The sequence below is a fragment of the Cryptotermes secundus genome, unplaced genomic scaffold, assembly GCF_002891405.2.
Source record: "Cryptotermes secundus unplaced genomic scaffold, Csec_1.0 scaffold1799, whole genome shotgun sequence".
NCBI lineage: Eukaryota > Metazoa > Arthropoda > Insecta > Blattodea > Kalotermitidae > Cryptotermes > Cryptotermes secundus.
In genome coordinates, this window is record NW_019721788.1 from 649026 (window position 1) to 665749 (window position 16724).

Consider the following 16724-nt stretch of genomic DNA (forward strand, 5'->3'; position numbering starts at 1 on the left):
CCCCCCGCAGGCATTACCTAGCAACAGCCACTGTTTACAGAGTCGCTGCTTATCAATAGGTCTTTACACCACAATATCTTCTCCTTCATCTGCACACTGTAATAGATGTTGCAAGGACAGACCCAAGTGGTTCATTTTTTCTTCATCCTTCAGTTCTCTGGGCACCCACCATGTGCACATTTTCGGAAACTTCGAAATGATCATACATTAATCTGTATGCTAAACCATGGGAACACCCTAGTGCAGTCGCTACACCGTCTTTCGTTATCCTCCTGTCAGCTCGAATCAACTCTTCCACCCACTGCAGAGTTGCTTCTATCACAAGCAGGTTGGGCATCGTGTGAAAATTTTGGACATCCTTGAGAGAATTTCTCAGCCCATTTGTGAACCACTTTACATGACAAACTCTGCCCACCATAACCAGGAAACATTTCTTTCTGAATATCCTTTGCATTAAGTCCTGCCAACAAAAAAGGCACAACAGAACACTGCTCTTCGGTAGGATACTCCTCAAGCATGGTCGCCATTTTGACTACTGAAATTGGCATCTGAACATGTGCATGAGCACCTGCTACCTACACTGTCATGACGCTGGACTGCGCTGCTATCTAGTGGTACAAACAGAAAACCTATTACATCCATTACAGCTGTTGTACTTCATTTGTGACCTGTTTACTGACTCTCCCACATAATAAAAAATGCAGATTTGCAGAAGATGTATGTATACATGTTCTGGATTAATGATGTATTTACTTTTGTTTTGCAGAAAATTTGAAGTTATTAGATCCAAGTGGTCAAAAAGGGAAGGAAGGTCAAGGCAGTAATACCAAAGAAGCAAAACAATCCAAACGTGGTAAAAGAGGTGGAAAGAATAAAGATGCGCCTGAGGAGAGGGCAAGGGCAGAAATCAGTAAAGTTATAGCACTGAAAGCTCGTCTTGCAAAGAAAAAGGAAAGGCCTCGTAAGATCAAAGCAGTAATTGATCACAAAGTGCATGGTTCAGGCAAGACAAGTAAGTCTGAGAAGCTTTATAATGCTTATGCTATCACAGGAATTTTGCTTTGGACAGGCTATAAGAAATTTCTTTGGTTTATGGGTTTTTTATTGACTCTGTTATGGCGTGAGGTGGAGGTACCTCCACCGCTTCCACCACTGTACCTCTCTTAAGCCGCCGGTACACCTCTCTTATGCCGATGTGACAGAGGGCGTGGAAATATCCCGCTCTGTCACCCTGTTTAGTATGCTGCCACCATCTTGTTATTTTCAAGAAATCTCGTAAACTTATCATAGCTTGCATCCCTGTCCTGGCTTAACTCGTAATTCGCCGGAGCGTTGGGAGGTCCTGGAGTCGTCAAGGAAGAGGGTAACACTTAAGGAAATGTTGGGTTGAATTAAACTCTTACACATTCCTATCCTATTCTATTTACCTATGTCGTTATGTACACTATACACACACTGTGCCGACGTTTGTCGGTTGTATTACACTGGATAATGAACCTGCAGTCATCGTTGGTTCTACCTCCTGTCACCCTACTGGCGGGTATTCTACGCCTTGGGATCACTGATGAACCTAATCAATCTAGCCTATCTTTCCCTGTGGTTTTACACTTTAAATTTATCACTGTTACACTTAATGTTCATGGCTATATGAAGATGGTTTCACTTACTTGAGATGAGGAAGAAGATGCTCGTCATCAGCAACCAGCGCACACTCACGGCCATCGCTCTCTCGGCGATAGCCTCCCCTGAACTCTAAGTTACTTAATATCAATCAAAAGTCTAAAGGCAAAAGGTTTTTTGATTAAGTCTTCTAGGATTTATATAACCTCTCTTTGCAGATTCTTTGAGTTCCGGGTAGGTTGCCTGCCCATTCTGACGTGATTTTGGCCTCCCTCATTGGTTGCCCCTCGAGAAGGGGTTGACTCTTTCGGGTCTACCGCCTCCTCCGACTCAGCGTTTTCCTCCTGCCATAGTGTTTATGACCCACTTCATATAGCTCCTTCCTCAATGTCAGCGCTATTACACTGCCGGGTTAGCATTCTAATGACTCAGGCATTCCCTGTTACAATTCTTTGTAGACCTAAGCTTCCTGAATTGTTTCATCATGGCTGTTTCTTAATCTTACAGTCTAGCTACTATTATTCCAATTTTTCCCCAAAAACTATATCTACATGTACGTAACCTTAGCGGCATTACAGACTCAGTAATTGTGAAATGTCAGCTTCTATATCTTTTTCTTCCATCATTATTTGAAATGTGAGAATATTTCACATATGAAAGTGTATATGTGAGGACTATTCAGAAGGTAAGTAAAGCTGTCCCTGTACCAGGCCGTGAAGGTCCATAGGGTTGTGAGACGTTGAGGGTCCCACATTTTCTAGACAATCGGCTCAAAGATGGTGGTAAGGTTGTCAGCCTTACACGCCGGCCGCGCTTTACTCCCCAGGAAAATTATTTAATTAATTTCTGGTACTCATTTTTGTTATTCAGAAAGTAACCTCTGTTTATTTTAGGCAACTAATGTAGGAGCTGGCAAAAGCTCCTGCATGCAAGGTAATATCACATGACTGAGTGCCTTGTAAACCATCACATAACTAGTCACCTAGTGTTTATTCTTGTCTCTACAGAGTGAGTTATGATGTGTCCTGTAATTGGTAATCGTGCCAGCTGCAAAATTCACGCTGTTGTCAGCATTCTTCATAATAAATACATTAGTTCTCCAGAAATCCATTGTGAATTATGTGTGGTTTACAACCCCTGAGAGATTTGGCCATTCCCATAGCAGTAGACCCAGTAACTGAGCCCTCTTGCACAGGCAGACTCCTCTATAGCAAGTGGAGACCACACAGCTGGGCCATCCAGTGCAGGCATAATTTTTCTTCTGTAGGATACTGATGATTGGAAAACCTGTAGCCCATCTGTCATTTGCCAGCAAGGCTATCAGAACCCTTGCCATTGTCCCAGCTGAATCCAGCCAAGCCCTCAATTCCTTAATATGAGGCAATTTCTTCTTGGCCACTTCTGGTAACCAGTCCAGTTATACTTCTCAAAGGTCAGATTGCTTACCTCTACTGACAGAAAGCCTCATCCTGATCCCCTGAGAGATTACAGTGGGATATTTCCTTGTATCCCAATGGCCTTAGCATGGTAGCTCACACCTTACCTTAGGGTACCAGTCTTAAGGTCCTCGCCCACTAGCACAGTGTCGTATCCGCGCAGTGCAGAGCGAAGGCTGCAGACGCATTGCTCTCCGTGTATTTAAATGGAAGTGCGCCCACTAGAGTAGGGTCGTGCCAGTACAGCACAGTATAGTATAGTATAGTATCGCCTCCGTTGCTCGAAGAGGCAAACATTCTGCACAGCAGTGTCATGGCGGCACACCGCATCCCCCTTCCACCTACCAAAACGCTTTGTCATTCCTGGGTTGAGTGTCAATGAGGCAAGACATGGCGTTCAAGGAAAGATTAATCTCCACTGTACAAGAGTACAATATCCTCTACGACTGCAGTCATGCCTACTATTATGACAGCATGCGAAGAGAAAACGCTTGGACAGAGATTGGCGAAACGCTGAACGAATCAGGTAGACTAATAATTAGTATGCAATACATGAATGAAAACAAATTGCATATATAATGTTTTAACCCACGGTCTACAGTAGGCTTCCCATGCACATGAGCCCCGGTAGCGTAGTAGGTATAGCGACTGCCTACGGGCTGGACGACCGAGGGGTCAGAGTTCGAGTCCCGGTAGGGTCAAGAAAATGTGGATCTATACATCCACTCCCCCATAAGCCTTNTGTGAAATATCGTGTGGAACTCTCCGAATTTGTTTCTTTTCTTGTTAATATCGTGCACCCATATTCGCTTTGGCTGATCCTCTTGTAGCATCATAGCTACACAGATCGTTTCTTCTTCCGAAGACGAGTCGGTCATTGCAATATTCTGTACAACATGGAGCGCAAGACTGCACGAAAGCGGACTTGGTTCAACTTGGAGGGGTAAACGTAGTGGGTAACAACTTTGGTGGGGGGAACGCTTTCGGTCCCGTCTCTGACGCTACACGCCTGCAGTGGGTGCACTCGCTGGAGACATACTACAACGGCACTGCACTGTTCTGCTAACCATACTGCTCTAGTGGGCGAGGAGCTTTAGTCAGCCAAGTAAGCCTGCTGGTTTGAGGGACTGCCATGAGGAAGCAGTTGGGGTGACTTGTTCCCATAAACAAGGGGCTACTGTAGTGTTCAGTTAAAGCTGATATTTTAGTTATTTCTGTTATGAGGGCCTCCACTGCCTGTTATGGGATAGCTTGCTTTTTGTCTTGGTTGTTTTAATTTGAATACATGCTAACAGTTCTGTATTTGTTACAGGTTCATTGAAGAGGAAGAAGTCATCTTTTACCATTGATTTGACAGATGTGAGTGAAAAGGGAGCCAAACGAATGAGATATGAGTATGTATTCATTCTTTTTTATTATTTCATAAATGTTCATTTGGGTTTCCTCTTGCTCAGGAGTGAGGATTCTTGGCACCATCTTCGAGCACACTTTTTTCATGTTAAAGTGTTCCAGTAAAATTTGTTAAACACTTTCTTTGTCAATGTTAGCTAATTCAGCAGCTGCTTGAATGCTCACACGATTTTCTCAAACAATTTCACCAACTTTTTCAATGTTAGCATCTGTTTTTGATGTCAAGGCCGACCAGGACGTGGATTGTCTTCGATCCCTCGCCATCCCTCTTTAAATCTTTTGAACCACTTGCAAATTTGAGTACTAAATAGACATTCATCACCATAAACTTCCATAATGACATACATCCCAAATCAGTTGTAATCAATCTCCCCATCAGAACAGACATTTACTCAACGGAGTCGCCCATCAAATAGTATCAAATATTAAATAATAAAATACAACATAACAATGGACCTCTGAACACCACATCAGTCATTGTGTATATAATATATCCACATAAACATTACATATATTACGATTACAACTGCCAACTTCCAAATACCATCGCATATATAACTTTTAACTATACTTTTGACTGTGTAACGGGTTATTTTAAAACTTCAACTTTAATTGTAATTACAGCCGCGACATAGCTCAAGCAGTTAGTTGCTGGCTACCCACCAGGGTGGCCCGGGTTTGATCCCGGGTCTGGTCAAGTGGGATTTGTGGTGAATAAAGTCGCGCTGGGGCGGGTTTTCTCCAAGTACTTTGGTTTTCCCTGCCAATCTTCATTCCACCAAATTTTCCATCATCATAATCACCCGGGGCAGGCTACAATAGGCCAATTAGCGGCCGCTGTGCCAGGTAGACCCACTTGGACTCCACCGCCCACTAAACGAATTTTTAAAAAAAAATATTGTAATCTATATTTTATATTCACTCATATCATTTTATACCCTTGTATATGCTTGGAAGTTTGGCACTGCATCCTGTATTTGACATGCAATTCAGTAACAGAAACTTTAATGTATTTGCCTGATGATGGCCTTTTGAAGGCCGAACCATGTAGCAAAAGTATCTCTTAGAGCTACTTACACTATTATCGATTGTTGTGTCATGATGGTTTTCAGTAAGAAATAACTTACATCAACAAACTGTATGTTTCTGTAACAGACTTTCCAAGTTTTGCGAGGATTTTGATATTGACACGTTGCTCTACTTTAACATTTAACATAATTCTGACAGAGCCACAGAGCCAAGGCCACAGGGAGTTGGCAAAAAGATCAGTCCGGTTATTTTATAGCTACTCCACTTCTTTCAGAACAGTGCTAGGAGAATATTTGGACTAAAGGGGTATGAAACAGTAGGGGTGCTGGGGAAGTACATAATGAGAAGCTTCATAACTTGTACTGTTCGGAAAATATTTTTAGAATGATCAAGTCAAGGAGGATGAGATGGGCAGTACATGTAGCATGCATGGGAAGAACATGGGTGTGCAGGATTTTGGTGGGAAAGCCAGAAGAAAAGAGACAACTATGAAGGCCTAGACATAGGTGGAAGCCTAATACTAGGATGAATCTTGGAGAAATAGGATGGAGTGAAGTGGACTAGATTCACCTGTCCCAGGATCAGGACCAGTGGAGGGCTTTTGTGAACATAGTAATGGACCTTCTGATTCCACCAAATGTTGGGAAATACTTGAGTTGCTCAGCAAGTATTGGGTTCTCAAAAAGGCCTCAGCTCCATGGATATAATTGGTTGGTTGGTCTCTTGGTCGGTCAGTTAGTTAGGTCTGCAGCAGAGTTTTTAAGCAGAGATGCAAGGGTGTGAATGTTGTCAGAAGAAAAGAATCATGTTTGTAATTCATCTAAAGTAATGACAGAACAGGATCCCCTCCCCCTACTCATTGTGTTTTCCCTCTCAAAGAATTTCTCAAATCTCATAACCTGGTTGTTATTATATTTCATGTCAGACTTTCTGATATACATGTATGAGGTGTATCAGAAAGTTCCCTGACTACATCAAAAAAGATGTAGACTCACTCAGTTTTGGCTGTCATCTCCTTCAGAATATAGGAATATATGTAGCAATCCCATAGTTTTCTCCATGCTTCCTAAGCACCATGGAGGTCATTATCCTTAATGCTGTCAAATACAGCTTGCGATTTCCTTTGGATGTCAGGAACTGTTTCAAAATGTCATCCTTTCAGTTTCATTTTAAATTTGGGAAACAAAGTAAAATCACAGGGGGCCAAGTCCTGTTAGTAGAGAGGATGGGGAACGATAACCATGTAAGATTTGAGGTTTTCACGGCGGTGACTATGAAGAAAGCAGTCTTCTGGGATGTGGCACCATGTACATATTGTGTTAACCGACGTTCCTCCGAAATGTTAGTTAACACAACATGTACACGGCACCACATCCCAGAAGACTGCTTTCTTCGATAACCATGTTGTTCATAGTGACAGACTCTGTGGTTTTCAGGGACATGTGGGCAGGCGCATTGTCATGATGAAGGAGCCAATTGTGGTTTCATCAAAGTATGGGTCTTTTTTGTCACACATTTTTCTCTCAAACATCTCAAAACATCACAGAAAATGTCAAAGTTGACCGTAGTATTAGGAGGAACAGATTCGCAGTGAGCAATCCCCTTCACATTGAAAAAAAAATACGCATGCTCTTTGTTGAACTCTGGACCTGCCTTGCCTTTTTTTGTTCTTCATGATTGTGGGCTCTTCCACTGTGACAGTTGTTTCTTTGTTTCTGGATCATAACCATAAATCCAACTTTCATCACCCATTATGATCCTAGAGATATGGGTAAAAGTTTGGTCCTCGTTAGTCTTCTCTCGTAGTTCAAGACGCATGTTTATGTGCTGCTGCTTTTGCTCATTTATCAAGAGTCAGAGAACAAACTTTTTGACAGTGCAATGCGTGTTCAAATTTTCTGTTAAGATCTCCTGGCAAACTCCATGACTGATCCCAACAGTGTCTGCAAGCTTATGGATTGTTTGGCAACAGTCTTTGTGGATGAGTTCAACACTATCTGTTGTGTTGCTGGTGCTTGGTCGTCCTGAAGATTCTTCATCTTCAACTGACGCTCAGTTGGCCTTGAAACATGAATGCCATTTAAAAACCACTGTCTGACTTAAAGAATGTTCTCCAAAAGCCTCATGAAACATTTCAAGGGTTTGGTTAGTGGATTTACCAAGCTTCATGCAAAACTTGATACAGACACATTGCTTGATTTTGCCATCCATCAGACAAAACGGAACACACAGTTAATAAAGCACTCGTCTAAAAACAGTGCATGTTCACAGTGCGGTGTCACCTGGCAGACTGATGCAGTACGCTTGTAGAAGTGTGACCTTTGCCTTCACTCTCATCTTTCACTGAGGCAGTTACAACAGTAACACCATACAAGTATTGATTTTTGTTTAAGTTGGTTACTGAATGGTGCTGTTGGTATTGAAACTAAATGTTAGCTGGTAGGATCAATGAATATGCAACAGGTGATGGAATGAGAATTGGCAAGGCAAACAGAAGTACTTGGAGAAGAACCCACACCATTGTCAGTCTTTCCACAACTCCCACATACCCTTACCTTGAATCAAACCTGAGTCATCACAGCTGGAAACCGGTGACTAATCACCTACAAGTATTGCTGATAGCATATTACAGGGGAATACTGTATAATCACCCTGTTAAGAAAACATATGATACAACATGTTACTTTAAACAATACATGATCGATTCCATTTTACATGTTTTGGCTATTCAGCCATCCTGGAGGGGTTTCCACCGATTTTAAGATGTATTAAATTCTTTACACTCAGTTGTCTATTGCATCTGCAACTAACAGTAATAATCACAGGCTGTCTTGTCACTTGTCATGTTCTCTGATGTTTTAGTACAGTATGTTTGTCTCTAAGAAAAATTGTTTCCCGCAATTGTTTCACATCCGTTTATGTGGCCGTCCTGTTGTCATTCCTCTTCTTTACACTACAACAGTTACCTCATCCCCTTTCCTTGTCCCTTTTATACCTTTTTTTTAATTTCTAATTTATTTTATATTACTTTTGTTTGTTTTTCATCATTCGGCTCCTCCTTTCTTCCTCCTTTTTACATGAAAACAGTTCAGGTAAGTATTGCTAGTCATTTGATGATTAACACTCTGACACTGAGAGCAACTATGGCCTCTGTCAGTGCAAGCATAGATCACAAACATGCATCAACCTGTTTGTATTTTCTTGTTTAAGTTCTGAAGCAAAACGAAATCCACAAGATTCAAGATTGAATGGGGTAGTTATAGCTCTTGTTACACTGTGTTCTTATTTTATAATTGTCTTATTCTGTGTTGTACTTCATTCTAGTGCCAATGTTAAGCAGAAGATGGACAGACTGAATAAAAAAGTAGCTGTAAAGACATTTGGCCAACAGAAGACTGGACAAAAGAAAAATGGAAAAGTTTTCAGCCAAAAGAAGAAAAGTAATAAAAACAGATGACTTATTATAGTATTTGACACTCTTACAGTGGTAAATATAAGATTATGATCTGCTGGGTTGTGATGCCATATAGTTTAGTAGGTACTAATTTTTTTGGAGAAACTGCTGCCTAAATCTTCAGGGCAACATTGATGCCTGTCTCTCAAACTGCATGGCACATCACAGAAGAGAGTATCTTGAATTTTTTAAATGAGATTTGTTGTGATGTATACATATGATTAAAGATGAAAATGCATATTCAGTTTAAAATCATCATTTTTGTTCCCAACAATAATTGCAATTTTTTTTCTTTCCTTATGTTTAGTTTAGAAACAGATTAGTGTGCTGTTACCAACCATCATCCAGCCAGATAGTAGGCCGTTGACCTGTTATAGTTTCATGCCTTTCATGGCATCACTTCAGTCTTTCGAAATATCTCTTCCCATATGCTTGTAGTCTATGATATGTTTTGATATTCTGCTGGATTCTATTCCTCTTACAGACATTTGTTCATTCTGTGCAAAATTTTATTATCAAAATTTTAATTCTCCTAAATTGTCTTCAATATTTTGTTATCTGTGTAGCCTGCAGTTCTTATAATCTGCTATAATTAGCTTACATACAAAAGAAAAGTTATTTATACAATTATCTGTAATGAAAATAAGGTGACAGTGATGATATTGAGTAGACCTAAGGGGCCCATACACGTATGAGTCTGGCTCGCGAGTTCAACTCAGCTCAACTCAGCTCAGCTCAGGTTCCAATGAGCCGAACTCATCCGTGTGTGGGTCGCAAAGTTGGGAGTCAGCTCATGCGTTCGTGGTGAAATTAATCCGAGCCCAGCTCTTGACTCAAGCTCACCGAGCCAGACTCATACGTGTATGTGCCCCTTTATCCTCTCTCTCCTTCCCTTCCTTTTTTTTTCTTCTTCCACTTCCTCTCATTAATACCTCTGCCCATATGTTTTCTGCCCGTTTGTTAAGAGTGAAGGAATCCTCTTCTGTGATGGAGAGTGCCTTTTGGGGGCAGATACTTGGTGATAATAAAGTTTCAGCATGGTATTCCTTTAATTTAGTTCTGAGAAAATTGGGAGACAAAGAATCCACAGCAAACAAATCTGAGATTTTGGCATAAAAGGCCACTGTTTTCCCTATGGCCTACCAAGTTGTACAGGTAAATTAAATGATGGAAAATATGTTAATTATTTTAAAAGTCAATACTGATATTGCCCTGAAATGAAATATAACAAAATACATGAGAATGAATAACAATAAAAATAATAATAAGTCATGTTGTATTTTAGCGTCCTGTTGCACTGATTTAAGTCCATGATTTATTTAATCCGTCTTGCAGTGCATACACTCATTTATCTCCTTCTCTCCCTCGCACTACATGTTTCGGCATAATAATGCCATCTTCAGGTGCTTACTTATCCACGTCAAACCAGTTCATTGCATGCCATGTTCACACATTAAAATAACTAAAATATGTATCTATCATATACATTGTCAAACGTTAAAAATATTAAAATTGTTCAGGATACCACATCGCTACGTCGCCCCTCACTACGTCAGTCACGCCCATTCTCCTTTGTTGGAGCACTCCTTCACTATCTTGTGTGTCTGTAACGTGAATTTTTTATTCATTAATACCGCGTTCCGTGTTTTATTTAATACTTGTGGTATTATAGTTTTTTAATAATACTTACTGTGCTTTTGTTGTGTCGTGCTCCTGCGACTGCGTGTGTTATACTGTTGGGCTTCCTGGGTATGTGTGTGTGTTCTGTCTTCGTTTTGAGTGAGTTATGATGTGGTGGGGGTAGGGGGTGGGGTGTTGTTATAGTGCGAGGGAGAGAAGGAGATAAATGAGTGTATGCACTGCAAGACGGATTAAATAAATCATGGACTAATAATAAGTCCTTTATGAGAATGTTTTCTGGTGGCAAGCCCAAAATCTGTGAATACCATTAGTAGCAATGGAACACCCACCAGAAGGCGTAAATCTTAGTTCACTACATACACAGAAAATGGAATGTTCTCTGATTTGCCTTGTGTGCACATGAATACCAATTGTTCACAGTGCAGGGACATATAATTTTGTTCTTAAAAACAATAAGGAGTAAAGCATGAAGTTTATGTTATCTGGAATAATGGTGTTGTCTTGAAGAATTCAATATTGAATCAATTAGTATATGCAGTATATTGAACTGAAAAAATGTTCACACTATATTTTAATCTAGGAGTGTAAGGTTATGCCATACAACTGAGGCATACTCATGTTTAAACCCTATTATATATGTAAAGCTACTGAGCTTTCTGGAGAAGACAAATTTTATAATTAATAATGTCCAAGGGTATATGCAGTCAACATGGTGATGAAAATGCAGTTTACTGTCTAATAATGATTAATACTAGTTAAAATGATTGTACATATGAAAGAAACAGTTTTAGTTTTATAAATGTTGGGTGTATATTTTTTTTTTGCCACAGTGCTGTTTTGTTTATAGCTGCAGGCAAGGACTATAAATATTGTCATGAGTAGGAGTGTACGCATGGTGAGTAGTTGTGGGTTCTAGTTCGGATGATTGGATTGGTTCCAGTCTGCCTTAATTACAATTAATACAGCACTATCACTGATTTACACACTTTTCAGTTCACCGTTGCACATGCACTATGATTCTCATCTTCACTAGTCTCCTGGCAATGTATCCCAACACAGAAACTGTAACCATCTCACTGAATTACACACTCCAGATATTACACATAAGTCATCTCTTCACAAGTGCACTCTTTCAACTGACTCATAAATACAGGGCACTGCACTCTGCACAAATCTAAGCTACAACAGGTCTTTGTTATATAGGCTCTGCATGAACAACACAGAAAACACAAGTCATGTGATTTCTATCCAGCGAGGGCATTGGAGCACTGACTGTTGCCTGGCAATGAGCTAAAACATTTGTCCATTGAGACACATTTGCCACTGTTGCACGTTGGAACATGTTTACCGAGCTGTTGTCTAGAAATGCTTTGAGGAAGTCCATTACACTATTCTCATGATGTGAGGCATACTTATGAGCAAAGGGTCATCACTTCAAGACTTATAAAATAAGTTTAACAGTGGGTGAAAATTTGGTTTTGAATTATCAGCTACTATGGGTACATATCTGCTGTGGGAACCAATCCAATAATTAAAGTCGCAAATGTTTCAGGTTAGAACTATGATACCAACAGTTTCTTTAAGTGAAAGGCAGGTAACGAAACTGTTATAGATGGCCCTTATAAGTACAGCTAGGCCTTGATTATTGCAGATAATGAATCCTATTAAGTAGTTGCATTTCTTAATTCACACTTTTCAAAGTTATTTGTGAAATATGGTAAATGGTTCCAACTCAATGGAAATAGGCAATGAAAAAATGTAAATAAGTCAAATTTTTGTAAGTTTATTAACGAAATATTACAGTAAAGGATAAAAAGAATATAAGAACTGTATTGTTAACAAGTCACAGAATAGTTGCAGAGAGCAAAATAAAAACAAAGACATTCTAAATATCATTCCTAAAGGTGAGCTTATACTGATGAAAATATCTTTGTTGTCTTTAGAAATATTTGAGCAGTGTAGCCTGAATTGTTTTCTCTCTCCCCTTAAATCACACACACACACATATATATATATTTGCTGGTGGACACAGAGTTCTTTACTCACATCTCAGCAAATTTGCATGCTTTGATCAAAGTTAGGGTCAGCATTCATAATTTTCTGCTTTAGGACTTCTACGGCTAGAAAGATATCTTCAAGTTCCTTGAGAGTGAATTCTTATCACTTGCACATTATTTTGTTCTTCGGTATCATTGTTGGCTTCTTCAAGTGCTCTTTGTTGATCTGAAAATAGGGGATCGTCATCAGTCAATTCTTCCAAGAGTGAATGGAGTAGATCTTGGATATCGTAATTTTCTAGTCCATCAAATCCAAAATTTGTAATTTCTTCTATAACAGTTTTTCCTTCGAAATCACCACTATTTTCACAATGAGGCAAAATATACTTCCACACTTCATTCATTTGCATTATTTGTTGCAAAGCATAGTGAATGTTTTCTATCACATATCTGATGTTATAATTTTTTCCAGAATTCTGTTAAGGAAATTGCATCGTCTGCTATAATCTTATCAGTTGCCTGTTCAAATGTCTTTCTTATACATGTAGGCCTTAAATGTTGTGATGGTCCCTTGATTCATGGCCTATGACAAAGATGTTGTGTTTGGCGGCAAAAAAAACGATTTTTACATTTTTGCACAATGAACTGAGTGTAGCTGGATGACCTGGAGCATTATCTACAATCAGGATGCTTTAAATGCGAAATGGCTTTCCTCACAGTATTTTTCAACAGCTGGCCAAAAAATCATGAAAACCAGTCATTGAATACCTCTTGGGTCATTCATGCTTCCTTATTTGACCGCCAAGTAACTGGAGGTGATCTATGGGTGTAGCCTCCTAGAGCGCGGATTTGGAGACACACAAACAAGCATTGATTTCAGTTTAAAACTGCATTGAGCACTGCCTCCAATAAAAGTGTCAGGCGATCCATAGCCACTTTAAATCCAGGTTGAGTTTTAACTTTCTTAGAAATGTAAGCTGAGGAATGCATACTTTTCCAGAATAAACCGGTTTCATCCACATTAAATATTTGTTGATCAGTGTATTCACAATCTTCGAGTTTTTTAAACATCAGGATATTTAGATTCTTCTTCTTCATTTGCACTAGCCACCTCACCGGCAATATTAACGTTATGAAGGTGAACTCAATTTTTATATCGATTAAGCCAACCAGCGCTTGCATTAAACATTTTTTCTTCAGTATTTTTTTTCCTTAACAAATATAAAGCTTTTGTCTGAATGGCTGCTCTACTGAAGGGGATGCGTTTCTGATTCCTTGTAGATGTTTGAAAACCACGAAAAGTTGATGCAACTTTGCTATTTCTTTCGTTTCCCCTGTTTAGGTTATAATAATGTGTGCCATAGATTCACGCATTCCGAAACCTTGTCCCAGTTTAGAGTTGCTATGACCACGTTCATGTTCAATCACATCAAATGTTTGCTCTAATGTAATAACGAGACTTTTCTCCTTTTTTGCCATGTCTTATTCTTACCTGAAGGAATCTCCCTTTTGTGCATTTTATTAATGGCACATCTTAAAACAATTAAAAATCATGAAATATAACGTACTCGTATATTACAGCAGGCAGCAGCACAAGCATACCTGAAGATAAACAAGTGCAGATGTAAGCAGCAGCATCTAAAACTGTAACCTCAATTGTGCATGCGCTAGACCTTAGAAAATATCACTCACGATCCTCAGGATACACCTAGTAATGCAGCAGTTTGTGTCACAGATGCTGCAACTAAGGCGCACTTATGATCTGTCCTCTTTCTAAATCAGACTTGTCTTCCACTTCTGATTCTTTCACGGAGACTGTCATTCAACATAACCACTAATGCACTTACACGAACATTACAGAGTGTAAACAAGTGGAAGAAGATTGTTCAGTGTTGCCAACTGAAGTTCTTTAAACATGGCCGACACATCTATTCATCAGTTTCTTGGTGTGTGATACCTCTATAATTGTTGGGCTGCAATTCATCTTATTTTGTAAATAGGGCATGTAAGTCATTTCTCCCACTGTCCAGGGATAATTTCATCCTACCATACTTGACATATCACTTTATAGAGAATTATAAAGGTAAAACAGTAAAGCTGATCAGTGGAAGGAGTCTATTATTGTACCAGTTCACAAGAAGGGTGATAAAACTGACTGTAGTAATTATCGGGGGATAACACTTCTATCAACTTCATACAAAATGTTATCCAATAGTCTTCTCTCAAGATTAAGTCCATATATAGATGAAATTATTGGGGATCATCAATGTGGGTTTTGACGTAACAGATCAACTACAGATCAAATCTTTTGCATTCATCAGATATTGGAGAAAAAATGGGAGTACGATGAGACAGTACATCGGCTATTCATGGACTTCAAGAAAGCCTACGATTCGGTTAGGAGGGAAGTATTGTACAATATTCTGATAAGAGTTTGGGATACCCATGAAACTAGTTAGGTTGATTAAAATGTGTTTAAACAAAACGTATAGTAAAGTCCGTGTAGGTAAACATCTGTCTGTTAAATTTCCTATCCAGAATGGTCTAAAACAAGGAGATGCTTTATCACCACTCCTTTTCAACTTTGCCTTAGAATATGCAATTAGGAAGGTCCAGGGAAACCAGGTGGGACTGAAATTAAATTTGAAACATCAGCTGTTGGTCTATGCCGATGATGTGAATCTACTGGGTGATAATGTAGATACCATAAAGAAAAACACAAACTTTAATTGACGCAAATAAAGAGGTTGGTCTAGAAGTAAACACAGAGAAAACTAAGTATATGTTACTGTCTCGTCACCAAAATGCAGGGAAAATTCATGACCTAAAAGATAGGAAACAGATGTTTTGAAATGTGGCACAGTTCAGATATTTTGGAACAACGATAACAGATCGAAACCTGATTCTGGAGGAAATTAAGAGGCGATTGAACTCNTAATGAGGAGCTTCATAACTTGTACTCTTCTCCAAGTATAATTAGAATGATAAAGTCAAGGAGATTGAGGTGGGCAGGTCATGTAGCACGAATGGGGGAGACGAATACATATAGGATATTGGTGGGAAAGCCAGAAGGAAAGAGACCACAGGGAAGACCAAGGCGTAGGTGGGTGGACAATATTAAAATGGATCTTAGAGAGATAGGATGGGATGGATTGGATAGATCTGGCTCAGGATAGGGACCAGTGGAGGGCCTTGTGACAACGGTGATGAAAGTTTGGGTTCCATAAAATGTTGGGAAATTCTTGAGTAGCTGCAGAATTGGCGGCTCCTCAAGAAAGGCTCAGCTCCATGAGTGAGTAAGTAAACGGTAAAGCTATCCTAGTAACATACCATGGGGTTGTGAGACGTCGAGGCCTCACATTTTCTAGACAGTCAGCTCACAGATGGCGGCGAGGTTGACAGCCTTACGCGACGGCCAACCTTTACCTCCAGGACGATTTCTGTTAGCGGCTGGGTCAATCCCAGGGTTATAATGCACCAAGAATGGTTAGGTCAGTTGAAGAATCCAATGACCTCATCGGCAAGAGTATAAAGTTCTGCTGAATTGTAATAACGCTAAACTTAAGTAACGAAGTTTCATTTATTAAAGCCTTCACAGCCTCGTACATGTGAGTAGCTCGCTGTTTGCCAAGCATTTCGCGGATCGGCAATTAATTTCAACTGATCGGTTACATCACAGCCCGTCGCTAAACCGACTGAGCTATCCAGGCTGTTTTCGAATTGCGTTAATTTATTTACAGACAGACTCAATCCGATACATGTCAAATTTCGGGGACTGTACCAGAAAATCTTAGAGGAATGGTCACTTTGCTTTAAACACAAACATCCAGGTGTTCTGTGGATGTAGCCTGTATTTCAGTACTTTGTACTATGGGTCCGGTACTGTTTATCAGGACACAATTATCCTGTACATGAGTGGCTCAAATATGTTTACATGGAAATATCTGTTATATTTTGTGTGCCAAATAGGTTTGGAATGGGGACGTAACGAAGAGCGTCACGATTCTCACGCCTTAGTCTCAGGCGAATTAAATCGAGAACTGGGTTTTGAACATCCAGCTTGGATACGAGGAAATAAAAATACAGAATTCGATGCGAAAGCGTTCACTTGAAGGGATCATGCTGCGGAATGTTAAT

The 16724-nt window shown here is 39.7% G+C and overlaps 1 protein-coding gene across 1 annotated transcript in view; it reads left to right on the forward strand.

Moving 5' to 3' along the window:
- The window catches only part of LOC111861211 (probable ATP-dependent RNA helicase DDX27), a 55930-nt gene extending 46737 nt beyond the window's left edge, over positions 1-9193 (forward strand). Inside the window, exons 12-14 of the mRNA XM_023845600.2 lie at positions 767-1012; positions 4369-4450; positions 8820-9193. Of these exons, the coding sequence (XP_023701368.1) occupies positions 767-1012; positions 4369-4450; positions 8820-8952 (461 nt within the window). The 3' untranslated portion in view covers positions 8953-9193. The remainder of the gene's footprint in view (positions 1-766; positions 1013-4368; positions 4451-8819) is intronic.
- Positions 9194-16724: the final 7531 nt, after the last annotated feature.